Here is a 27,025-nt window from a genome sequence, read left to right as displayed (position 1 = left end):
ACCGCGGTGATTCATTGAAATAACGCGAGTGCAACGCGCGCTCGGACTCGTTTTCGATGTTAACCCGTCGCGGTTGGCGACGAGCGACGGTTGAACGGTAACTTGAAGGTTTTCAGTTATTCATCGGCGAATCCACCGGCAAAGCGGCAGCATTAGAATAATATTTCCGTCGCTCGGCATTGGGATCACGTTGGCGTCGCGTCGGCATTTTAATTAATCAATCGCGCGCAATTAATTTATCGGCGCAATCGACGGCGGTTCGCCCGCCGTGTGGGCCATAATAATGGGCTGCGAGAGCGGAGCGTTATTTCATGGGACGCGACGTCGCCGCTCCCTATCTACACGCGCTAGGCTTCCTTATTTAAACTAATTGATTTATTACGCAGCCCACTAGGAGCTGCCTTTCTTTAATAATCCTCTCATTCGGCCCAGAGAATAAGGGACGCCATCACGGAACTTATGCAAGTAGCGTCTAGACACGTTGCGCTAATGCAGATGCGAGAGCGATGTTATACATTTAACAAATTAAAACGGATCGTGATGGTGTGTGTCGTTAGAACGCGTGATATTTCGAATCTCATATCGTCGTTGAATAATTAAATTGATTCTTTATAAAATGAATCTCAATAAACAAATTGATAGCTTATTTTCTTTCCCTTTCAGCATTATTAATTACGAGGATCAGAGGCGCACCCATGGGGGGAGGGGTTAACCCCCCCCCCCTCGAAATTTAATTAATATACCTTATTTTTTTATTAACTTAACAGCAAAAAGTAAAACATCTGTAGTTAAATAAAATGCGTTCAAACATTTGAATTTTTTGTCTGTTATTAACCATAGTCACAATTTTAATAATTCAAATTCACGCCAATATCCTTGCACACAAATAATTATGACAGCTTCTCCAGCTATACTGCTGTTCGAACGTATATAATATCTACTTTAAGATATTCATATTGTAAAAAGATTTCAATAAGTTATTTAAGAAACATCTAGCAGCCATATATGTATGTAGACAAATTTTCTGATTATTTAAGCAATCCAGTAATCTGATTATTTAAGAAAAACCAAGAAAACTCAATATGAATTTATAATTATACTACTATAAAAATAAATTGTATTTTTTATTAAATGATGTAACATTTTTATATTTTTTAGTGTGCAATATAAAATTATCGTGACTTTTGATCATACTGTTCCATTTTGTGTGTGTGACTTTTAACCCCCCCCCCCCTGCTCCCCGAAAAAATATCCTGGGTGCGCCACTGACGAGGATAAATAAAAAGAATAAAAAAGACTAATTGAATTGAAAATTAAAAATAATCTTTTTTTTTACTTTCCTTCGCAATAATAATTATTTCCTCATTTTAAATTGCTTTATGAAAATTCAAAAATATAATTAAATACATAGTTAACAATTGTTATGTCGAGTGCACTTCAGACCGTGAATGCAAACCATGAGTTTTATATTAGTCGAGCGTAGAGCGTAGAAAAAGAGACATGGTAAATCCGCGTAATCTCGTAAATCTATTGTTCCGTTCTGACAGAGCACATCCCTCTGGCACGCCATACGTGGCCAAAGGGTTAAGCCCGTTCAACGTGTGAGATAGAAAAACAGCTTTCGATGTGACGAGCTGATTTTTGAACAGAGACAAGGCGAATCGAGTAGAAGAAAGTCGCTAAAAGGATTTAGCGGCGTGTTCTCCGAATAAGAGAGGAGAGCGAGGATAGATCACCCTCGGGCCGAGTTTATTATCCGAATTAATTGCTTTATGGATCACCCCACTTTCTGACGGGAACCACGTGCGATTACTTGCAGAGGGACGGTGAAAGTGAGAGAGAGAGAGAAAGAGAGAGAGAGAGAGAGAGAGAGAGAGAGAGAGAGAGAGAGAGAGAGAGAGAGAGAGAGAGAGAGGAAGGACAAAGAAAGATAGTTCGACGAAGAAAAGACAAAGAGAAAACGATTTGAAAACGCAGTAAATGAGGGGGGATCACGCGTGAGGAGGAAGACGAGGGAGACTCGACGACGGGGAAAGGAGAAAATAAGCAAGAGAGAGGCAGGGAGGGGGATCATGATTCGGAGAGTGGTGGTGGAGCATGCGCGGGTGGGAGTGGCACCTTATTCGTTGTACTGCTCCCGCCAAGGGTTTCTGTCAACTACGAACTGCCGATGGAAAAGGTTCTCCGATACCTGTGATAACGCCGAAACTTACCCTACATGTGAACACGCGGCATTACGCACATTTGTATGAATTGACTCCTGTTCCTCTCAAACGCGACGTGAAAAAAAATTTTTATAAAAAAGTAATCGCGAAACACATACATTTTTCAATAAAATTTGTTCTTGTCGGCTGTAAAAAAAAAAAAAAAGTTTCTACAAAAAGTGCGTCGGCGGTGAGATAATAGTAAGAATTAACTTGTTGAGTCGAGAGACTCCATCCCAGTCGTTGATAAAGTCCGACGAAGGGTGTGTTTAGAAGTGACAGTGAGCTCATGGGAATATGCACGAAGATTTACCGGTGAAAGGATGTAGTGACGACTGGCGAACTCGCAAACAGTGTTTTCGGTTTAAACATTAAAACGACAATCAAGCGCGATGCGAGGAGTCGCGTTTGCGATAGGACTGTATCGCGGCAAAAGAAAGTAGGGGGTGGACAATCGCGATCGCGGCACGTGGTCAGAGGCGAGAGCGTCACGTGGGTGGTGGGTACATCGCGGGTACGAATTCGGGACGCTGCACTCGCGGATCTCTGCGAGAATTTGCAAACGTCAAGAGAAATTCCGATCCGTGGAAAAAACTCGCGGCGCTGGAAAAAAAATTCGCGAAGAACTCATCGAACCGCGAAATAAGCGCGGACGAAAATTCACGCTCGCTGATCTCCGACGATCCGCTTTTTTCCTCCCCTCTTCGTAAAACAAAAAAAAAAAAAAAAAGGACCGAAATAAAAAAAGGATTCGCGTGGCGGGTGATTGCAAAACGCCGGATGAAATTTGCGGCGAGGAATTTCGTGCCGTTCTCTCGCGAGAGTTTTCGCTTTGATATAACTAACGAGCCGCGGCTGGAAGAGGAGCCGACTAATCAACGATGAAGAGTCGTCAGTGAGAGAAAACATTTCGTCTCGTTTTGTTTCGCACTCGTTCGATTGAAAAAAAGAAAATTTAACGCAAAACCCGGTGTTCTCGAGACACAGTAACGTTCGACGTCGAGACGAGTGCTTATTCCGCGTTAATTAAAGAAGATCGAAGGAGACGCGGCGCTAATGCACACGTCGCAGAGGAGGTACGCGATGCGATGCGAGAAGGCAGGGCGTGCGTCGTAAGGGTGTGATCCATTTGACGGGGAGATATACGTGGGCTCGCAGCGCGGCGCGCACCTGGGCAACGTCAAGCGCAAAAAAAGCAGACAGGGGAAGACAGCGAACCTTGGTGTAAAAAGTTCGCAAACGCGCCTGAGGGAAAGCTCGGAGGAAGTTGCGGAAGAACGAAAAACATTACGGTACGTTTACGGCGGAACACTCGCTGTCTAACTGACAATAAAAGGAGGATCGTTAAGCTCGCGAGGACCCTTGCGGAATGAGCGAGGCAGAGCGGAGTAATAGCGAAACTACTTTCACGCGGATACACGAAAGCTAAGTGCGGTTATTACTCGTGTGGCTTTCGCGAAAAACGCGCGGCGGCGGCGGCGGCAGCGGCGGCGTCGAAAAACATTCCCGCCCGCGAGCGAAATTTCGCTGATGAAATAAACCGTGAGGATGTTAAAAATCCGACGCAATAATCCGATTTTGATTGAACCGGCAAGCGCGGATTGCAGTGATACAGCAGCTGTTTTCTGCGGTATCCCTGGCCGAATGGTTTGCGACTCTCTCGAAAGAAGCGAGTTGAAAAGACTGCATCATGGCGCGAACATAAATCATGACGCGATGAGCGAGAAATTTCACGCGTTCTATTAAATCTGAACGCGAATTGGAACTGGATTTTTTCCCCCGCTAAACAATTAATATTTGGTATTTCCTTGGATACAAATAATCGCAAGAATCGAAAAACGCAGAAAGCAAAGAAATCTCGCTCCTGATTTGATCGAATCGACTATTCGAATGCAAACATCCGATCGTTTCTAATGCATCCGACGCCGATAATTTTCTCAGAAAAGATGTGACAACGTCAAGACGAATCCCCTAAACGTAAGGATCAAAGAATATTAAGGTGGCACCGAGAAATCTTGAGGAATACTTTACGGCGGACTCGATTAAGTGAACATTTCCGGCGGCGCGAATTTCCAAGGTGTGACTTTCCTTCTCTTTTCTCGTCGGCACAAACGGCCGCGATTATCCTCCCGCGCAAATGTCAAGTGAACAATGAAGTACTCGAGGGGGCAGATGGAGAAGAAGTGGAGCGCCACTTCGCCTGGCGACGAATCGTGCTCCAGGTGCGGCAAGTGTCTGACTAAAATGCAGCTCGTACTACTGTCGGTGCTACTCTGCTCCTCTCTGACGACAGGTGAGACAACTTTAATCTCGCTGAGGCGACGTTTCTGTCGCTCTTTTCCACCTCCCTTCCCCCTGCACCCCCTCGTCACATAAATTACTTTTTCTTAATACATTTAACGTCCGGCCATTTACATGTTATACCCTTTGACCACAATGGCGCAACTAATCCTACTGAATTTTTCAAGTTTTTTTTTTACCGAATATAAATTTGATATTTAATGCTGAGATTTCATTTTTAAATTATCCTAAGAGATAAATATGAGCGGCTCTTTAAATAGTGGCGGGGTGCGCTGCTTTTAACGACGGTGTAAATGTTGAATTATCACGGCGGCGTTTACGCGATCGGAAAGACCGGGCAAGATTTATATATAGCGACGCCGCGCGCAATTAGCATAATGAATAATTGTGTCGCGCGACCGTGACACGTCATTCCGCCGATAAGTGCTTAATAGGTAAATTAACGGTGACAAAGTGACGCAATTAATCCGCTAACTAGTTATTAAAGTCATCGCGGATACGCCACGCGCACCCCATCGCTATTACGGAGGCAAACTTCGTTTTACTGTAGGCTGAAAAGAGATTGGGATCATAAATATTCAGTGACATTTAAAGCGAACGCGCGGTGGGAAATTTTCACTTTGAACGATATATACAATGTTCTACATGTATATTATATATGAACATCTATAACATATATATATATTTATATATACACACATACGTACGTACATGTATATGTATTTCGAGGATCGTACAAGCGGGAGCTGGGACAATTTAACAAGAACTTCGTGTCAACGTAACGCGGCAAACTTAGCGTAACCGATGTAATTCGCGCGCAGAGCGCTTGGGCTCGTAGCACAACCGCGAATTCAGGACTATTACACATCCCAACCGGCGATTGGAATTGTTACGGATATATGCCGCAGATTGCTTACCAGTAATTAAGTTGTATTAATAACGCGCAATGGACAATTACCGCGGATATGAACGGTGATCGCTTTGTACGTGCACCGCACTATTGATAACGCGAGATGATTTTATATTGAGTTACGAAATCCACGCGCGCAGACGCGCATATCACGTATATTTTATATAAAAGCTCGCAATTGTAATACAATAGTTTTATATCCCACCCGTAATTGTAAATTATAATTTAATGTATCCTCTTTTAGAAGGATTTTATCATACGCAAACGATAATTCTTAGTTTTGCATTTGTAACATGAATATTTTCTACATAATCTTCAATTGTAATTTAATGTACCCTCCATCGAAGGTATTCACATATAAAAATAGTAATCCAATTGTAACGTGACGGTTTTCTTCAATTGTAATTTAATGCACCCTTCATCGAAGAATTTCGCATATAAAAATAGACGGCGTTGCTTCGCACGAAGATTATTTTATAAAGAAAAATCTTCGCAAGAAAAATATAACCATGACTGGGAATTTATAAGTTTCTCGAAACAAATATTTTTATTTCACGCTGTGGAAACAATCTTGCAATTTCAGTATGTCAGAAGCAAAACTGGCAATTTTTACGGCTGCGTGAAAATGTATTCAAATCGGTTACGTGCAAAACTCAAAGCGATCATAGCGCGTCATTTATTTTCTCGTAAAAGGGCCGCACGTAACCCCAGTGTCACCGACGTCGTAGGACTCGCGTAAACGCAGGCGATCTACGACAATCCGATCCTGACAAGAAATCGTAATTGCGACGATTCGTCCGCGCAACGATCGTCCGCGCTTTGCGCTGACCGCAGTGCGATCGAGTCCTAAGAGACGGGCAAAGTGGACGATTCGTCGTCGCAAAATTCGATCGCTCGGCAAATATAAATCAAATACGATCGTTGGTCCTAAATTTTTCCCTTTTCTCAGGTCGAACAAAGAAACGCGATCGTTTTCACGAACGGGAAACGTACCCGGACGGAAAAAGAAGAACGATCGCGGAAAGGAGAGAGGAAAGATGTCCCCGGATGTGGAAGAGAGAGATTCCGGCGAAAGAAAGGTGCGCGCGGATGCAGACGGATGCGACGTGGCGGGCGACGAAGGCGATTATGCAAACGGCAGCCAATACGATTGAAGTGCATCGCAAATAACGGTAGTTTTAACCCGTTCGATTAAATGCGCGAGAAAAGGCCGGCTGTCTGCCGTCCATTAGAATATCGCGTTCGCACGCGTAATCCCGCGGAGACGCGCGCATCCGTCGGTGTTTGTGGAAGAGAGGAATGGATTTCGGTCTAGTATCATTAAAATCTTACCATTGGTTGACCCGCCACATCACTCGTGAAATCGTTCTCGCCACCGGCCGGATACTTTCCTCCTCTCGCACCTTCGGTTTATCGATTCCAGCGAATTCCGAGCTGTGTAGCGTCACCGTCCACCTGTTTAAAAAGATACAGATTAAATGAGACATGTGTGCTGTGACACACATAGATTAAAAACATACAGATGAGTAAATAATAACATAGTGACATTTACAAATAAATAAACTTATCGAAATCATTCATTTTATTGCAAATCAGGCTTTCAACAAAATCATTACAATAATAAATATTATGTATTCCAAATAAAATGTTATTCAAATTAAAAGTAATTAAACAGCTGATACCTATGTTGATCAAACAAATTAATTAATGAGCTGTGACGTCGTGGCAGATAATACGTAACGGATACGAAAAGAGTAGTCACACGAGATTATTGGTAATATCTCGCAACTGTAGCTACATTTGATTGTGCTATCTGCCTATTCGCAGCATTTTCAAGAGATAGCCGATAGCCTCATCTGCGCCTCTTTGGTGATATTAACGAGCAAGATTCAAGCTATATCCGCGGATTACAGTACAAGTGACTTCACCCATGCGAATGCTACCAGACGAATCATCGCTCGATGGCGAGAGCTGTATTGACGAGAAAGTCATATACATATATTCATATTCAGTGAAAAAGAAAGTAATATTTTATATAAGGCGTAGATTAATATTATAGATAATCATACATGGCAAAATATTTATTTATTCTACAGAAAAATTTTATGGAACAATATTCTTTTCAATATTAATCATCTTTAAATCAAGAATGAAACTTCGAAGTAAAATACATATCTAAAGGGAAATAATGTTAGGAAATAATGTTTTATCTTTTTGAAATCTTTTCAATTTATAATTATAAATTTTTTCGGAAATTACATTTCCTGTAAAAGTTTGAAAAAAGTTGAGCTAAACTATTGTCAGGTGCTTCTTTACAGTTAATACGAGAAAAGCTACTGCGAGGCCGTATCGGGGATTGTTTGGAAAGTTTTGATGAAACTGTGCTATAACAGCGGAATCAGTCCGAGTAAAAAGCAATGGATTCTTGTATAATAATATCCTGAGAACAGACGCGAAACGATGTAACTGCTGGGTGCGTGCGTGACGCGAGTAGGATCGCTCTAGCGAAGCTAGCATCATTACGGAATTAATTCGCTCTTATCGCCGCGCTGCGATCGGTCGCTACGAGGGGTTGCGGTATTCCACTCGAATTATTATCATGCTTAATAACACTCCGTGCACGATGCATGTACGTAAGTGCACAAATATTGCACACACTAGAGAGAGCTCCGATTCGCGTCAAGTCACCTACGTTTGTGTTCATTGCCATAATACAGTCGGGCGCGTACAACTTTCGTATTGAAAGTTATATCCACAGCACAAGTTTTATAATTGCGAGCGAGCATCGAATTACTCATTAATACGATCGCTGTAATATATCCTGACTAATTGTAAGAGGAAACGTAGCGAAATATCCATACACACCTAAATAAATTGCAAAAGTTTATTATTAGTTGCAATTATCGCAAAATAACTTATTTCATTATTACAGTTTTTTGACTCTAAAAAAAAAAAAAAAAGAGTTACAATCAAAAATTTTAATTTTTCAAGAGTACTTTTGTTCCCTTTGTTCCCTTTGTTCTATTCTTTTTTCTGCGAATTACCGCATGCAGATATGTTATTTTAGACCGCTCAGCACTTTTTGTCCTTTTTATTCTTGTCGGAGGTCAGTGAATTATAGATTTTTAACGAAGTGATAATTCACGCTCGTAGACGATTAAGGAGGACCCTAAAAACTTCTCTTTATGAGTATCGTCCCTAAAATAACGAACTTCTCAGATAATTCCTTTAATAGTCGCTTCTAGGTACGCGAGATTAATGATCTCGCAGAATGGCCTTGCGAATAGGGAAGGATAATAACAGCGTGGTAATGGAAGCGCGCATAATGTGGGTCATACTCCGGCGCGAGTCGGCCGTACCCCTCGTGCTTCAGTCGAACGCATTCGGAAAGCAGAGTGCACACACCAAGCCCATCCGCCGGAGTGCATCATTTTCATACGTAAACACGCAAGGAATAAGAACAGGGAGGGCAGGACGGATCGAGGGGGATGGCGGCGCGCATCGGCAATAAGACAGATGGCTCTCCGCCGGTCCCGCGTTTGCTAAGTCGCCGCGCCGCGTCGCCGAGGATGCTCTTGCACAGGACCCATCCAATCCCGCGTAGGACGATGTTTGGCCTGCACCTAAGATAATCCCGCCCTCGGTGGCGAACGGTAAATCCAATCTCACGCCGGCGATTAATTCGAAAGAGTCACCGTAGGGGATTTAAATGGTTTCCGGCGAACTTCCGCGTCGCTTAATGCCCGCGGTCGTGCATTCGAGACGACAGTTTAAGATCCCGCCGCGACGGGAGCGATCAGTCTTCGACGTGAATCCTCAACAGCGCAAATCCGCAGCGCTCCGACCATTACCGGCAATCGTATACGAATTACACCTGCGTTACCTTGAAAAAAAAAAAGAAAAAAACCACGGCATATGTATGCGTGGATCGTTCGTGGTCTTACCACTCGTGCACGGGGTGCATTATCCGCGTATATACCGGCGCATTATCATAACGGATACCCCATATGTCATAACTTCCGAGGAAATAAAAGCACCTCTGCATTATGCATCGCACCGTGAAAGCGATGTTTTTAAATGACGCCGCTAGTGCACCCGCTAGTTTTGAAGCAAACGAGTCGCGCGGTTGCGATTGACAATGCAAGCAACTCGATTCAATCAGCAGACACAATAGCGCGCTTTCCCTCCGTCTCGCACTATTCCCTCGTCTCGCTCATATATCTCTCTCTCTCTCTCTCTCTCTCTCTCTCTCTCTCTCTCTCTCTCTCTCTCTTCTGTATCTGTCCATGATGTGCGACTGGTCTAAAATGTAGGGCATTAACTTCGCCGACGTCGGAATATCTGACCTCGCGACAATAGCCGCAATTAACAATGGCACCCGTAATACTAGTGCGCAAAGCGATACCAAAATTATCGGTCGGTTATTATGCTCGCATGTGCACACGCACACGTGACGCACATACACTCCCGTGTACACATACGTCGCGTGTTGCTAATGGCACCATGGGAATCATGGCGTTTCGTGGCGTGACAGGGTTCAAGTATTAATTTCATATTTGTCTCCGCACTTAATTGCCATAATTGGTTGTATTGTTACGAGCGAGTTAGCCTATCGATCGCAGTGCGTCCACGCTACTTGTTTTCCCGCCGAGCTGAGCGCACGCCGTTGTATGACGTTCCGTGAGTTGCGGCAATTGTGGTAATCGAGACGAGTGTACTTACATTACGTCGTTTGTGTTCCCTTGAACTTTGCGCTTTGTCGCGAATCAATCCTGAACTGATTAAAAAGACACTTGAATAAAGCAAACGTAAGCATTTAAAAGTTTACGTAAAACATATTTTAGTGTCACAATTACGCGTTGCATAATTAATTATTAAACTCGTAACAAATAACTAGTTGTGTAGAAAGATAAATAATTTTAAAAAATACAGACGACAAAGAAAAAAACAAAACAAAAAATAATACATGTTAATAAAATAAATTATGCTACAACAAAAAGTAACATTATCTCGTTTTTCTGAAAAAAAATCTTTTTTATTAAAATTAAAAAAAAACTAAGCTTTTTTATGCGTCATCCAAAAATTGCCGTAAGATTCTAACGATTCCCGTGCAAAAGCGGTACCACATTATCTCGCGGACGGCATAGCGAAGCACTTGAAGTGCGATCCGCGATGTAGAGGCTGCCGGCGCGTTAATGAAGATCCGAGTTTGTGTCATAATCACGTGCCCCGCGTGACGTTAATCGAGTGGCTTTCTCTAGCATTAAACGAGACAAAACAATAAGCGGGGGGAAAAAAAGAATCGCGACGGAGGAGACGGCGAGAGGTCCTCTCTTTCCCTCTCACTCCGTCTCTCCATCTCCGCGGCAGCGGAGCGACGCGTAATTGACATCGCGAGAGAGGTAATGGAGAAACTCTTCTCTCCGCGTTTCGTACATTCGATCGCCATTGTCCGCGACCGAACTGGATCTCCACGAGTGGAAGGGGGTGCGAGAGAGAAGGAAGATCGCATTTATTATTCGGCGTCGCGTGCTCGATGTCGCTCGCAGAAACAATGGGAAAACGAGAGCCACGATGCGGGCCCGGCACGCTGGAGCACCACTTTCGGCTGTCGATCTCGCGTTCGCTTAAAGGCCCCCTCCGTCCGTCCGATCGCGCATGCATACCGCATTTCGGCACATCCGCTGGAGCGGGAGCGATAATCGATCGAGGAAAAACACATGGTTTCGTGGCACGTTGCAGGCCTGCAAAGCTTGCGGATGCAGCACGCTTAAATTCCCGCGGTACATTGTTTCAATTTTGCATCCTAGGAAGAGCGCGGCTCAATGGCGGGTTTGCATTTCGGAGATAAAGGGATGAAATTTTATACCTGTTTGTGCATACGCGTATACAATTACTATTGTCTGCTTAATTATGAGTAACAATAGATGTTCTAACATATCTTAAATTTATCATGACTTCAATTCATTTTATTATTTAAAAATTCTGATTTCGTGGATTTATGGCATAAATTTTTATCATTTTTCTAAATTTTCGAATCTACAAATTTTGAAATCGACAGATCACACGCAATAACTTTATTTGTTTTAATCGAAATCTACTCAATTTTCGAATCATAAGCATAACGCAATACGCTGCGTCTGATTATGTGTAGGAGATAAAAAGCCTGGCTTTCTTCCATCGTTTCACGGGCGATCCGCGTAATTTAACAGAGCGTCACTAATACGATTGGTACCTCGCATCGGCCGATGATTGATTATTAAATTAATAATCGAATTACAGTCCATGGGCGCGGGAGAACGCACACGCGGTCGGTCTGTGCGCGCAAGTACGTCTATGCATTACATTTCGAGTGCGTGTTGCGGTCGACGGCCGACGAGAGCTTTCGCTCAAACGCGCTCACGAGGAATACGCGTTTGCGGATTTCTACGCGCTGCCTGCCTGCAGCAACACCAGAGCGCGCGAGCGCGTGTGTATGGCACACCGGGCGAGAAGCATTTGACCCGGATCGGCCGTTAACGATGCTTTTCGAAAGCGTCGCGACGAAAGCGTCCGTATCGGACAGCACTCGGTGTCCGATAGCGGAAGCTCTTTCACCGTCGGACATTAAATGAATATGCCGGACGACGTTGCAACGTCATCGTCGTATCATTTCTGCAGAAGGGAGTGAAGGAAAAGCGGGGGGATTAGTCGGCCAAGGAGGGGCCCCGGCAAGTCGCGCTTCCGCTGCAATAAAATTATAATTGCAGCTCAGCACGTAACGAGGGGGTTAAAGCCCTTGCTGCAAACCGCGCTTCTGCTTTATGCATGCCGTTTTGTAAACACAGAGACGGATCGAGTCTCGGCTGATTCTCGCACGCGTGACGTTTTCGTCCGACAGGTTGCGTCCCACGCAATTACAGAGTATACGTACATGCGACATGCAAGGGAATTAAAGGGAAAAATTGGAAAAATATAGGGATGCGAGTATGTGAGAACGCAATAAAGGATTTGCGCGCGAAAAAGAGTGAGAGAGGGGGGGGGAGGGGAAGGGAGAGAAAAGAGAAAAAGAAAAAGAGAGAGTGAGAGAGAGAGAGAGCAAATATTATATCGTGAGGGAATCTCCGCACCGGTCGCACGAAACGATCGTGAAACAATCACGGCCGAGATTTTCTCTTGTTGCAAATTTGAGTGGTTATGCAGTACGGTTGGCGAGCTCTGGCTCGCTGGCATTCAGAAACAACGGCGATGTCATGAGCGCGCTAATTGTGTATACCCCGTCGTCCCGATGGGGCTTCATTATCTTGCCGATGTCGAGTACCGCCACCGCGGGAGGAAAAAAAGGGCTGGCGGAACAAAAGGGCGCGATGGGAGGCGCAATTAAAAATTATGGAACCGCCGCAAAAGCCGCGAGAGAATCGCGAGAGATAACCGCGACGACTGCGCACGAAAGCTGAGGTAACGTGAAATTGCTTTCAAAAAAATCACGATCTCGTTATCGATTGCAGAAATAGATGTTTAATTTTTTAATTGTTTTCTTAAAAAACATACTTTCTCTTGTAACGATATTAAAAGTAACTTTAGAAATATCCGGCGTCAAGGAAAACCAATTAAAAAACCGAATTAAAATTAAATTGAAAATTGTATAAATTATTTTCTTAAATACTGTCTGATTTTAAACGCTTGAGTTTCTGCGATAAAATTGCTTTATTCTAATAGTGTGATTAAATATTTCAACGCGAAACATATTGTTAAGGGTATAAAAAAAGATTGCAATCGTCTAAGATGCATCTTAAAATAAAATGCGGCAGAAACTAAGCTAAGTGTAACAAACGCGCGACTCGCGTGACAGCTTCTTATCAGATATGCAGATTGTAGAGCTTAGCGTCGTCGCGACAATAAACAATTTGTGCAAAAGTTTGCGCAACGAACAAACGACGACAGTTCTATTTCGCGCGCCTAAAGTTTCACGTATACGCGCATTACGAATAGTCACATTTCGAGAGCATCAAGCCCGCCGTCCAATTGAAAGCCCCGCAAGCGCGCGCGCAGCATTAATTAGGGGACTCAAAGGCCCTCGACGTACAACACATCTCTTTCGCTCGCGACCGCGATTGCTATCATCGGCAATCTCGTTATATGAAACTAGGCAACAGCGGATACGGTTATTCCTCTATTGTCGTGATTACTATCCTCCGCCCACATTGTCATTCCGCAGTCTGGTGCGCCGCAATTGTGCGCCTCTACGGGATCCAGAAAGGAGTACGCACTCGGTACAGAGCGACGACAATTTCAAAAGAAGCGAATAAATATGAGGAAAATCGTCCCGCCGAAGAAAACCTTCGTATCGCACTCGAAACTGTACGTCACACTGAAATTCGTCTCAGTTTCTCTTGTTTAACTTTGCATCGCCTTCCCCGGCGAAGTTTGCTCTCGCGCAGGATTTACAATTTATTTTCAAAATCCAATATTTATTGTTTCCGCTATTGCTGCGTTATCGGCGAAACATCCCTCTTCGAAATCGCTTAATAAGAAGACAGTGCAGTGGCAAATTAGCAGTGTCGGTTATTTTACTTCAGCGGCAAATTGAACGACGCTCGCGGAACAGCTCCCTTGAACCTTAATCAAATACGCGGAACAAACACAAGCAAGATGGTCGTCGTTTGAAATGTCTTTGAGGAAAGATAGCGCGCTGGATATGGTACGGATTGCAGTTGTCGTGTGGGACCATGACCGAAAGATTAATTAGACAGATTTAATTACGTTTCCTTTTGCTACAACTTACTTTGCTGCAGTTTCATTACCGTAAATTTGCTTTACCTCTATCCCCGCTGCTGCTTACTTTGCGCGGTAGTAGACAACAATGCCGGTATATAATGCCGTATTACGTTTCTTGCTCAAACGCTGTATTTGCATCTGCACCGTTGTTGCCGCAGCTGCAAGGAAGAAATTTGCGAGAATCGCGGAGATCATTGTGCCGCGTTCGCGTATAGACGAAACAGAAAAGACATCAAAAGTTTGCTCTCTTTTCCGTAGTACGTCGCGTCTCGGCATCATTTATACAAGTTGATTCGCCGTTTGTTCGGGCATCAATTTTTATTCGACGTTTCGGTAGACGACATTGTGCCTGCAACATTCTATTCAAAATGTTGCGAGACGGAACGTTAAAGTTGATGCAGAAGCAGCGGACGAGGCAAGAAACTTTCAATTCATTAATATTTAAACTGTTCCTTTTGAAAGTAGTGTAAGCAAAATTTCAAATGTTATAACGAGAAAAAAATACTTTGATTTCTTAGCCAAAGGAAGAAAAATTGGTTCTTAATTTGAAACAAGTTCTTTTTCAATTAATAAAAAAATATCGTAAAAGTAAAAATTGAGGTCAAATACTGTGCGTATACCGTAAATATGCTGAGAAAATTTTTCAAAATTCCTAGACTACGTTAGTGAAGGAGATATGCAGATCGGACTTCGCTTTAATGCTTTGCGACTCTGCGTGCTCTCTGCATAAGAGACACCATAAATATCACTCTACCGATCTACATCCGATGGTTAATTTACACGGAAGACGACAAAGGTCTCTCCACGGCTGTGGCGACCCTCCTCCTATCGCCTCGGGGGACGCCGGAGATCGCGCACCTGCATCGGCCGGTCGGCCGGTCGACGCAGCTGTGCAACGAACGGGAGAGTAGTGGCCGTGGCGGTGACCACTACTACGCGCTGTCAGCATCACAGCGACAGCGACTGGGCAAGAAAACGTACGTGGGGGTCAGCGAACGTTGGGTAAATTCGTAAGCAATTATCCGAACTTGGCGAGGAACGGGCACACGACGGCGGCGGCTCGAGTCGGCTATAACAGCATTCCTTACTCCATCCCGTGGGATCGTTCCCGAATTAATGCATAGCCCGTGGCCGGAATACCGTCGTCCGGGAGCGCGAGAGTGAGAGCAAGAGCGGCGTAGGATAGCCTGGCTTTGAGAAGCAATTATCGGACCGCCACCTTTCTCTGTCTCTCTCTTCTCTTTTCTCTCCTGCTTATCGCGTCCGCCGTCGTTAGTTCCGAATTAAATCCCGCTCACGTTTTTCATGTCGACGAGCGCTACCCGAACGATATCTCACCGCGTATATGGGCGTAAAATGGACTTTTTTCCCCTTTTAATATCAATCATTCGTGTGGGCTTATTTTTGCGCGTGAGAACCGACAACCAATTAACGTACGAAATTAACGTATGAAAATATCAAGATGCATTATAATTTCAATTTTCTCTCTGATATGTAAACCGTTTTGAATGTAAAAGTTATTTAGAAATTGTTACTAATTAATGATATTTTAGTAAAGAAAATTAAGAATTATTAATAATGTTTCTGAACTTTTAATTTTGCATATTTACGAACGAAATATATCTGACTTTATTTTAAAATGAATATTTAATTTCTATATTGCACAGATGCTATTCGATGGATCTGTTAGTTCAATCGGCACAACGCAATATAGTGGACCAGTGGCAAACGTTCTCGTTTGAGTACTTAGCGAGTGCTTAGCGTGAAAGTACCCATTCGCGGTCTTCCCGTCACATTTCATTTTAGAGGAAAACGGTTTCATTGGCTCGAGCTGATTGCTATGTACGAACTAATTGCCTCGTTACCCAAAAACCTTCGGTGGTCATGCAATCACGATTCACGAAGATGACTTTCAAAACGTAGAACATTTTACGGAAATGTAAGATAACGATTAATATAGACTCGATTGTATAAATGTTTGCAAATAGTATTAGATCTTATAATATGTATGAATATTTATATATTATAAGTATTGTAATATATATATATATATATATATATATATATATATATATAAATATTTTTCTTTCGTTCTTAAATATTTGCATAAATAAATATTATAAAATAATCTTTTAAGAATATAAAAGATTCAAGTACGGTTGAAGAATCAATGTACTTGTTTTTAAATTATAGCAGTCTCAATATTGAATACGTAAATGAAGCGTCTCTCAGATTTTTGCATCCGAAAGCACAATCGAAGACTGCGACGTTTGCTAAATAAATGCGAAACGGTACTCAGACGTCACTCGAATCGCAACGCTTTTTAATGAACATTAATAAGACACTCCATCTGCCGGCTAATGGCGAGCGAGCATTATGAAATGAGTGTGTCGTAAAGGAAACGTTCCTCCACGGCGATTAAAGAGGCAATTGCAGGCAGAGGGCAAACTGAACAATGTCGTCACTAATTTCAGCCAATTGCGGCCGCATATGTCTCGTTTATAATATCCACTCGCGCGCGCGCGCGTGTGTGATTCAAAATGGAATGCGTGTGCGTGCGCTCGGCTGCGAGACAGCGAGTGAATTACGCGTGTAAGCATGCTCAAGATGCGATAATTATTACAAGAGAAATTACGTTCGAGAGAGGAGGCTTCGTGGCGCATTCGATGGCGGAGTAATAAACCGCAATAAACAATAATACGACCAATTAAAACGACTAATTACGACGTTAACGGCATTCGCGTTCTTCGTAACGTTCGCAGCCATGAAATATGACGGTTAAAGAACGGACTATACTTCTTGTTAAACGAGAGAAAGTGCTCGCAACGCATAAATAAGAATTAAGATAATGCGAGTGCACTTAATAAGTATAAATGAATAATTCAAGTTCTCTCCTAAATCTGTCAAATAGGTTAGATTCTCCTAAATCTAGCAACACACGTCCTAACGCAAAATTAACATATTTGTTACATAGCGTATCGTATGATGCACGACACGTCGTGTAGTCGCATAGGTATTCATTTTGCGCATACGAGTAGCACGAGAGCTTTAATATACACGCTTATCGCGATGGCGGTGAATATGCATAGCGATAAGGCAGCCGTAGATGTTTAAGACTAAACTGATTGCAAGAGCGACGCCATGTGAGAGCGCTCTCGAATGCCTTAGCATTGCATGTATACGCACGCGGAAGGGAATGTTGCTTATGAAGAATGCGTTTGTGTGAGTTACTTAAGCGCAACGTTTGACGAAGCGCAACGTCTCTTCTGCCGGTCGAGAAACTCGCGCTGACCATTTGACTCTCGACCCGCCCACATCTCGTAAAAGACGGGTCCAACCGTCTTCCCACAACCACTCTTGAATTTTCGAGCAATTCATGCCAATCAACGATGCCCTAACCCTTAAACTAGTTACATCAAGGCGTGAGTAACAAGTGAGACCGATTTGTCTTAATGTCCCTTGCGAGAAGTGAAATAATACAATGTATTTTTATATTTTGTCCTAGCGGATTTTTATCTTTTTACGTTTTCTTCTTTATACACAATACACTGCGCGACAGTTTAAATACAATATACACTTGCAGTATAAAAATTTCGTTCCACAAAAATTAAAAAAATAGAATAACAGCATAAAAAAATGCTCGCAAAGCGCTTGCGTTCTATCAAAATAATTTGCACGTATCGATAAAAATAATAACGATCGTTACTGCATTTTGGAGTGTTAAACGTGTTTACGTTTAATCCGCACACAAAACAAGATTGAAAAAGGGATCACTAATTGCGGTGTAAATTATTACGCACGTGGTAATTGCGTGCATCGTGTTGTTTTTAAATTTCATATCGCCGTTTTTTTCTTTGCAGTCACTGATTGTACAATGCTAATTAAAAGTGCGATGAACAATCGATTTTCATGAATAAGCGAGTAATTGAAATTAAATACGAGCAATCAATGACAACTGGTATCGTAAATTTTGTTACGCATACGTCCAATATTCACATATTTCTTTTTACGCAACTTTTTCTTTTGCGAACAAATTACAAGTTATTACATAGTATCGTTTTATAAAGTTATAAATTATAAATTGCAAATTTAAATAGTGATTTAAAACATTGATGTGATTTTATAAATGAAATAGAATTCATAAAACAATGAGGAACGGAGCTTGAAAATTGACTGTTGCTTTTATTCTTGCATAAATACATTTGATGAAAAGTAAGCAAAACAACACGTAGACGTCAGACCAGAACTGAGATTTCATTAGCAGAATCTCTCATTTGGTTAAGAATATAAAAACGAATATAAAGATCGAAATGACATTTTTAATTCAACCAGATGATTCTCCTAAATGCATCTGAGTTTTGCATCTACGCTTACGTAATATTCCTTTTTTACTTTCCATCGGTGTAAATAATTCATATTGAAATCATTTAAAATCGAACAAAACGAGAGAATCTGAATTAATTCGCAGCGGATGCACCTGCTGTTAACATCCAACAAGAAATTTCCCAAAATTGAGCGTTTTACCATGCCGCAGGGCGAAACGTGGCGCGCCCCGGAGGGTTTTCATAAATCGCGACGTACATAAGTCCGTTTAACCAGAAATTTATTCCGCCAACTCTCGATCCCCGTAATACCGCTGTTCCTCTGAGAGAAAAAGAGAAGTATGGAGATAGAGAGAGAGAGAGAGAGAGAGAACGAGCGAGCGAATACGAATGCGCTTGGCCGCGGTCGTTGCTCACTGGCCGCCCAATGGGCAGCAAAAAAGAATCGCGAGCAAAGCGTATCGACGTGTCGACGTGGCGAATGAACAAATAAATGCATCGCCCCCTACCTCCGCGCCAAATTTATCGCGCGCGCTTAATTAGCGGGCAAATAACGCGATTAACGGCGGCCGACCGCCGCGCGCGGCGCGATAGTTTGTCGCGTTCACCGCACGACTCGCACAAATCGGAAAAGCTTATGTATACGGAGCACCGGAAACTGTTGCTCGCGACAGCCAGAAATGCAGCCGGTGTCCCGCGGGCGGAGAAAAACGAATGGCACAAAGGGCAAACAATAACGTGTGACTAATGCACCAGTTATCGCGCCGAGCTATTTATTTTTGACAGTTGGAATATCCAGCGTTATTGACATTGCATAGAAACAATTTCAATCATCACAATTACAAATGTTATTACAGTGACGTGTAATGAGAATAAAATTTCATAAAATTTCATCATAAATTACATTCGTGATGAAATTATACGTAATGCATATAAAATACCGACTACTCTTCTACATTCTTTTCTTATTACTTGCGAAATAATTTCGTCTTACATCCTCTTTGCTGTTATTGTTGGAAATATACTCTTTATAAAAAGTTTGCAAATGCCATTGAGCTACGCTGAAACATAAACATCTGTCTGAAAGGACAGATACGATTTTCGCTATTATTCGCGAGAGGCGAAGAAACGAGAGACGATGAATCGTCGAAACTTTTTACTCGCCGCGGTGTAAAACGCGCGGAATGGAATGGAACTCGAAGTATCGGCTTTGCATTTGATCAACCGTGCAATGAATAAGGAAAACTTGGCCGCGTTCTATGCATCGGAAGCTGTTGCGCTCGTAAGCCTGAATTGTAAGCCCGCACAGCTGCAGGCGAGAAGGCGCATACCGTGGAATAACATCATGCAGAAGATAAATGGCATTCCAAATCATAAATTATTCATAATAAATACATCGATGAAACCGTTAGTTTTTCTATGCAATTTTTAAAAAGGTGCGGCGTATTGTACAAAAGAATAATTTATTTTTGAAACGCCAAGAATTATAAAGTAACACGAAGTATTAGCTTGAAAATAATACCTTTACTTGTAAAAGTAATTTATTTCGTCATTTCTAACGTAAGTCAGAAATAAATTTAAAGAAAAATTGTGCAGATTAAGCTGTTTACGAGAAGATTATGCATCCTATGAAGATTATTGATCCCGTGGATCAAATAACAGTGAAATAATTTATCTGGAATAAACGACGTGCAGTGATGAAATTATGATAAAAGAAAAAAGAAGAGGGAAAGAGGGCGAAGTAAAATTAGACCTCGTCGGATACGGCGCGGAATAAAATTCAAAGTATCGGCTTTGCATTTGATCAGCGACGCGGCGAATAAGGAAGCCCCGTATCCTGCCGCATCCGGACCCGCGACGAGGCGAATCAATCCTCGAACTTCAAAGGAATCCCGCCGCTCTTGATCCTTCGGGATTTCCTGATACGCGTGGGAGTCTTTAATCAGGAACCGCGAATCGACAGCCCTCGACGGCACGTCGACCCCGGGGAATGGGCTCGCCCACCCATTGTCTTCACAGACTCGGTCCATCCGGCCCGTCGCGTGGCATATTAATTAATTCGCTAATTATTAAACTAATTGCCGGTTTAATTGGCTCGCGAGAAGAGTGCCCGTGCTCGCAAACGGGGGAATAGAGAGATTCGAGGAAAGGACTACAGACCTTGATTATGCACCGTGATACGTTCCTTCAGAAACGCGCGAGTCGGCGGCCTTCAGGCTATGAGATCTCACTGTTTCCACCGACAATCAGAATTAGTTAACGCTGAATTAGCAATTCACCGATCTCATTCCGCGCATCATCGCTCTAGCTGTAACATAATTAGGAAATCTAAATAAATAAATCATCTCAAAGGGTGAGCTTTAATTTATGCTTGTACGGCGATTGTAATGTTTTACAAAATATACCTGTACGATAGATAATGCTATTGCAAAAATTCACGCACTCCACCGAGTTTAACCGTATTATGTCAGTTTTTCATTTGCATATTCGTTTTGCGCGTTTGCGCATTCGACACGCTGTTCAATATTTATGTGTTCAGAATGCGAGGCACGTCGGAAGCATTCGTATCCCAATACGTACTTTATTCAATGCGAAGCGAGTACTTCGTATCAGAGGCACGCGCGGGAAAGAAGCGGAGAACCGCAGTTTCATCCTAGAGTTTGCCCTCCAAAACTAACGTGCTGTTAGCCAGCCAGCCGGGCCTGTGCATATCCCGCGGACTAACAGGACACAGTCAAAGGGGTCCGCGTGGCTCTATTGTATTCCCGGTTAACTACTGCTTACTGCAACACAAAGCCTTGAAAAGCCGACGAATTATTTAAAAAGACTCGTCATTGTTCCGCGAAGCGAATGGTCAAACCGCCGCGAAACCACTTGCTAACCAGACAGGAACTCTTGACTAAAAGGAAAAATAGTTATATATAATACGTAGAGAAACTACGGGGGCTTTTATCATCCACATGTAGCAATAAAGATTGGATGTTATAATAAACGTAAAACATTTTACTCAATATAAAGTTTCCAATTCGACATACATATTGGTTTTGTGACCCAGCTTGTTTAACAGAAAAATACGAAGCGATGTTTAAAGCGATATAAAACATCGGTGCAAACATCATTGTAAAATTGAGCGTTATCAAAACAAGGTTCTCAAAATAAATCAATAAATGCTACGTGACTATGCAACCGTAGTTCACTATATATTGACACACGTGAAAGAAGAAAAAATAACTCCTCCTCTCTCTTTCTTTTTATCAATCAATTTTACTCTTCTAATTGTTCTTCAATATTCTGCTAACACAGTGCGCATTGTCTTTAAATAAAGATAAACCAAAACTCTGCAGAAAAACCTAAATGGAATTTCAGATCTCTATATTTTTATCAATAATAAAACTGACGTTTACGTCGTGTACATATGTACAATTGTATTGTTTTTTCGAAGTAATACGAAACAAAAATAAATATAATATTAACAGATGAGTACAAACAAGTAAATAATATATCAGTGATGTACGAGATAATCCATTAATGAAATGATATAGTGACGCGACAGATCCTTCGACGACACGCGAGTGTGTCATTAATTCTTAATTACCAGGTATACGAACAAGATTGAAAGAAAAAGTAGTTTAAATAACGTATTTATCTCTTTACAAAAACACGAGTCATTTAAAAAAATACACAGACTCATCTTGTTGAAAGTGCATAATGTAAAAAGGAAAAAGAATAACAATTATTAATTAGGAAAAGCTCTATTTTTTAAAATAATCATTATTTATTTGAGAACAAAAAGTAGAGGTAAAATATTCTCTAAATTAATTTTGAAAATGATGCTTTATATTTTGTATTAAGTGTTTGATACGTAAAATGATTGAATTGTTATCACAAGTGCATTAATTAATGCACATTTTTTTACATTTTCTTTATAAATTGTACCTATTATTATTGCGAAAGAGAGGGTGTGCGGATAAATTTTTTGTCAGTATTCTGAAGAGGCATGCGTGATTATAATTGGCTCTCGCGGCCACTTTAAATTTTAGCCTGCTTTGCAGCACTCAATTGTGTTCGGTTGATCGAATATTTTTAATTACCGCCGTATTTGTTCCGATCGTCCTGCGAATGCACGATAAATATAAATGCGCACACGTCGCAAAGCCATTTTCCGCTGGGATTTCCATCATGTGGTCAAAATTTTCTACTAATAAATACGTTTTTCCCGAAGTCTCTTTCGAATGCAATGTTTTCGATTTTTATAATTGTCAGCCAATTTAATAATTAAAATTGTTCCGCTGTTATCTTATAGCATAAATAGAAAAAGTTTTGAGATTTACATTATAACACATTCTTAGAAATAAGGAAATCGTTCATATTTTTGTATAGGTGCCAGATTAGAGATACAGAAACTGGAGGTGCCCAGCATCGTTGATCCACGGTGGGAGAAAGTGTCGCTCAGATGCGAGTACGATCTAAGCGGCAAGGAGTTGTACTCGGTGACATGGTACAAAGACGGCATAGAGTTCTTCAAATTTATGCCGGCAGCGCCGATACCTCTGAGAGATTATGGCATCAACGGCTTGCATGTCGACCTCAGCAAGAGTGACAGCAATCAAGTGACACTTTGGGGTCCAAACAATGGTGCGCAACATTTACAAAACATTGCAATCGTACACTTCTCATAGTGAAAACAAAACTCTCATACACTCTTCAATAAATTTTTACAAAAAAAATAATAATTATAATCATCATGAGTGAAAATTGACGTTAAATAGCAGTCGACAATTGATTTTCAGAACAATTATTTTCCTTTTTTATCACTTGTGTAGCTTTTAAAAATATTTGTAAAATAAAAAAACTCGTTTTTTTCCCATTTTGAACTTACAATTAGTTTTTTTCTTTTACTATATTGCAGGTGAAATAAATTTAGCGGGATCCTACGGTTGCGAGGTGTCGTCCGAAGCACCGAGTTTTGAAACAGACTACAGAGAGGCGAACATGAGCGTGGCTGTACCACCCAAGGGTCCCCCGATACTTGAGGGAGTGCGACCTTCTTACGAGCTCGAAGAAATCCTCGAAGCGGAGTGCACGTCGGGGTTAAGTTACCCCCCGGCAGTTTTAACGTTCTTCTTGAACGGTAAAGAGGTGAGTCGATGATGTTCGCGAGCTGGCACGAGCTTTCCGCCGGTTAAACCTTCAAGGAGTCGCATAAATCCGAGGGGACAAGCCGCGTCTAGCAATCTATGTGCACATTCTGTGATTGCATTTCTAATTTTTCGCTCGCTTTGCAATAAAAATCTCCTTTAATTTTGAGCATTAAATATTTTTCGGTTTTTAATAACTAAATATATTCTAAATTAAAAAAATTAATTCTTGAAATATTATCCGACGACTTTTGGACATTCCTGTAGCATTGGTCGATACGAAGCGCGAGCAAAATTTCGTAATTAATCGCATAACGTAATTCATCTTCAAAAAGCTCGCTTTCGCGAGTATGGTGAACTAGGAACCACATAACTCCCATTATTCAATGCTATGCTGCGCATGTCATTCGCGAGAAGGTACTACTCGGTTTATTCAACGACAATTTGTCAAGCGAGGTCACTTCGTATGGGCATTTTTATTTCGTTCGTCGACCGGCTGTACATTCAAGTTTTAACAAAGCTACGAGCCGCAAATTAACTTTTCTGAAATAAACTCGCAAAAATATGTCGCAAATTGCAATACTGGCAAAAATATGCTATAGAGGTAATACAGATCGTAGATCAAGAAGAAAAAATTAATACAGATGGTACATTATCCCAAAATTTCTTTCAAAATTTTGCGAATCAAAAATTAAAAATTGAATTAAAAAAAATTTTGAATATTGAATATCTGGGGAACATGAAAACATACAAGTATCGCGATTAAAACGATTTAAAACGACTTCGAATTATAAACTTTAAAATGAAAACTCTGGCTGGTTCTTAACAGGTGAACAGAGCTTGGACCAAAGATTTGCAAAGCTATACAGACGAAAGCGTGGTCACCACGACGCGACTGGGTCTGACAATGCGCTTGGAACGGCACCACTTTCCCAGCGGCACCCTGAAGTTGACCTGTCAGTCGACACTACCAGGAATCGCTAATGGCAAGGTCCTCGATACCGTCGAAATTGCTACTCTGGCTGCCAATAACCAACCCCTCGCTCAAGAACCTCCTAAATCGGGTTCAAGGTCGAACGCGTCCTATTCGGCATTGATCTGTTGGATGACGGTTGTAATTCGCGTAATTTGTTGCGATAGATTTGCGCGTGTTTAATGTCGGCCGCTGTTCGATCGACGACACCGAAAGTCCGCGGCGCCAACATCTCTGATACTCGTGCTAATTAGTGCGTATGTCCTCTATCTGTTCACGCGATCGGGAAAATGTCGCATATCGTCGCGTATCGGCTTCTCTCGGCGTGTTAATCGACGATCGTGATGCCGGCGGATGTATGCGCGTAATCTCCATGGCGCGAGTGTGATATACATTTCGATGTCCCGAGTCTTCGCGCATCCTGTACACGTTCACTCGCATGTATACACAGTGTTAGAACATCCCGTATATCGTATAGCGGATAACTCGGAGGTACGACGATAGCAATACAACATTACGTAAAGTAGGTCGGAACGCGGACGCGCGGCAGCAATGTACATAGTGTATAATTGTGGATTAGCATTACAAATTATCGTGTATAATTAATTGGACCGGGGACTGGAGGGACAACGGGGAACACGATGAAAGTAAAATGTGAGATCTATCGGGATTCGCAGGGACGCGCGCGAAATCGCGGGCGATTTTTCGAAGGAACAGCGGAAAAATGACGCAGCTAGAGAACGTCGCGTCCGAGAGATGTATGTATCTATCATTCATCGGAGACCAGTATTGTTTAAATAAATATAAATGTATACGAGCCGTAACCTCTAAGTGCGGCTCGATGTCGACGTATAGCGTAATGTGTGGTTAATCGAACTATATTTTCCACATCCGATCTTCCTCCACGGCATGTGACGTAAAAGATATTAAAGACGCTTTTGTTCCGCTGCAATTTTACACGATCTATGTCTCGTCATTATCATCGAAGCGATTGCAGTAATAAAACGATAATTTAATCAACCTATTTGGCATACTTTTTGCAAACCAGATAGAATATCCTCTTTAGCGTAATATTATTTCGTTGAATATTATTTACGCTCAATTTGATTTCACCGATTTATAGTATATTGGATTCAAGTAACTGTGAAGCATACTCTGTATTTGCGATCACGATCAACGGGTTGCAAGCTCTATCGTGCCAAGCGGAGTAAGTCAATAAGTTGGCTATCCGAGGATCTCTCGTGATTCGACGACTTCCTTTGCCGGCGTTTGTACAGCGAAGAAAAGCCCTCAGGAGCCGATATACATAATTTGTGTAAGTAATAAAGGCCGGCGAGATAAGAGCAGTTTAAGACGCCAAAGGGGAGCCGACTCGGAACGGGGTAAACAATAAAAGGAGAAATTAGCGAGGGCGCGTCTCTCGAGGAAGCCGTCGAAAGATAGGGACGGTCACATAAACCGTCTCGGATTCACCAAACGAATCCCTCCTCCCTCTTCGCCTTCGAGCCGATCTATCGGCACGCCGACTCTGCGACTCTCCTTCCTGTCCTCGATTCGATTTCCAGATTAATTAAGGATCGCTGGTCTGAAAGGACGCCCTCGAGAACCTTTCAACGGGGTCGAGTGTCCGTCCGTCCCGAGGGCGGCGTAACGAGCGCCGATTCGAATCGGTTTCACGAGACACCGAGCTCGATAATGACATTTTCCGTCGGCTCAGGTAAGTCTATCTTACGACTCCATGCCTGCTTACTGATTACGCGCGCCTTCAATCTTCAATTTAGTCGCGCCACACACGGAAGAAAGCTTGCAGAGTCGCTTCAAGCACCTCCTCCGTATTTTTTTTTTTTTTTTTTTTTTCTTTAGTTTTCGAGAACAAGAAGAATGTGAGATACTACTTTATCTGCAATATTTTTACGAAAATCTGAAGATCAACTGTCTCTTATAAAAAATAACTAAAAATTATCACTTTGTGTAATTTAATTAAATATCAAATTTAATTTTTATCAGAATCAGATTTTTTAGTATATTATTCACTTAATTTTAACAAACAAGAAATTTTAGCGAATGTTTTATCATTCGTTCATGAATTAATAAAATAATAATTTTGAACTAATTATACTATGCGAGAATTATTTGTACCATTGTTTGAATTCTCGATTCCTTTGCCACCTCATCACTCATAATTTATAACATTTTTATGATTTCATAATTCAAAGAGATATGCGATTGATTTGATGCGACCTACATAAAGCTGGCGAAGACAATAGTCGCGCACCAAACTCGGAACCGTAGATGACGCGACGTTGGGGCGGCTTTAGGACGTTCGAAGTCGAAGGTACAGACTCGCCATTACCCTCTTGCTATTACTCCCTCTCTCCACCTTGCTTTATCGTTTCTCACCTAACAGAGATAGAGAGAGA

The 27,025-nt window shown here is 42.0% G+C and overlaps 2 protein-coding genes across 5 annotated transcripts in view; one reads left to right on the top strand and one right to left on the bottom strand.

Annotated features, from left to right (window-relative positions):
- Positions 1–27,025, bottom strand: part of Zir (Zizimin-related) — a 187,497-nt gene that overhangs the window by 103,232 nt on the left and 57,240 nt on the right. For all 4 annotated transcript variants that reach the window (XM_067357863.1, XM_067357862.1, XM_067357864.1 and 1 more), the window contains exon 20: positions 6,748–6,870. In XM_067357863.1, the coding sequence (XP_067213964.1) occupies positions 6,748–6,870 (123 nt within the window). The remainder of the gene's footprint in view (positions 1–6,747; positions 6,871–27,025) is intronic.
- On the top strand, positions 1,883–26,472 carry LOC105678247 (uncharacterized). Its single transcript, XM_012377424.2, has 4 exons — positions 1,883–4,497; positions 22,875–23,129; positions 23,404–23,633; positions 24,462–26,472. The coding sequence occupies exons 1-4, from the start codon at positions 4,356–4,358 to the stop codon at positions 24,786–24,788; spliced, it is 954 nt and encodes a 317-aa protein (XP_012232847.1). The 5' UTR covers positions 1,883–4,355; the 3' UTR covers positions 24,789–26,472.

The sequence above is a fragment of the Linepithema humile genome, chromosome 6 (assembly GCF_040581485.1).
Source record: "Linepithema humile isolate Giens D197 chromosome 6, Lhum_UNIL_v1.0, whole genome shotgun sequence".
In the NCBI taxonomy this organism is placed as follows: Eukaryota; Metazoa; Arthropoda; class Insecta; order Hymenoptera; family Formicidae; genus Linepithema; species Linepithema humile.
This window is presented reverse-complemented; position numbering and strand designations above follow the sequence as displayed.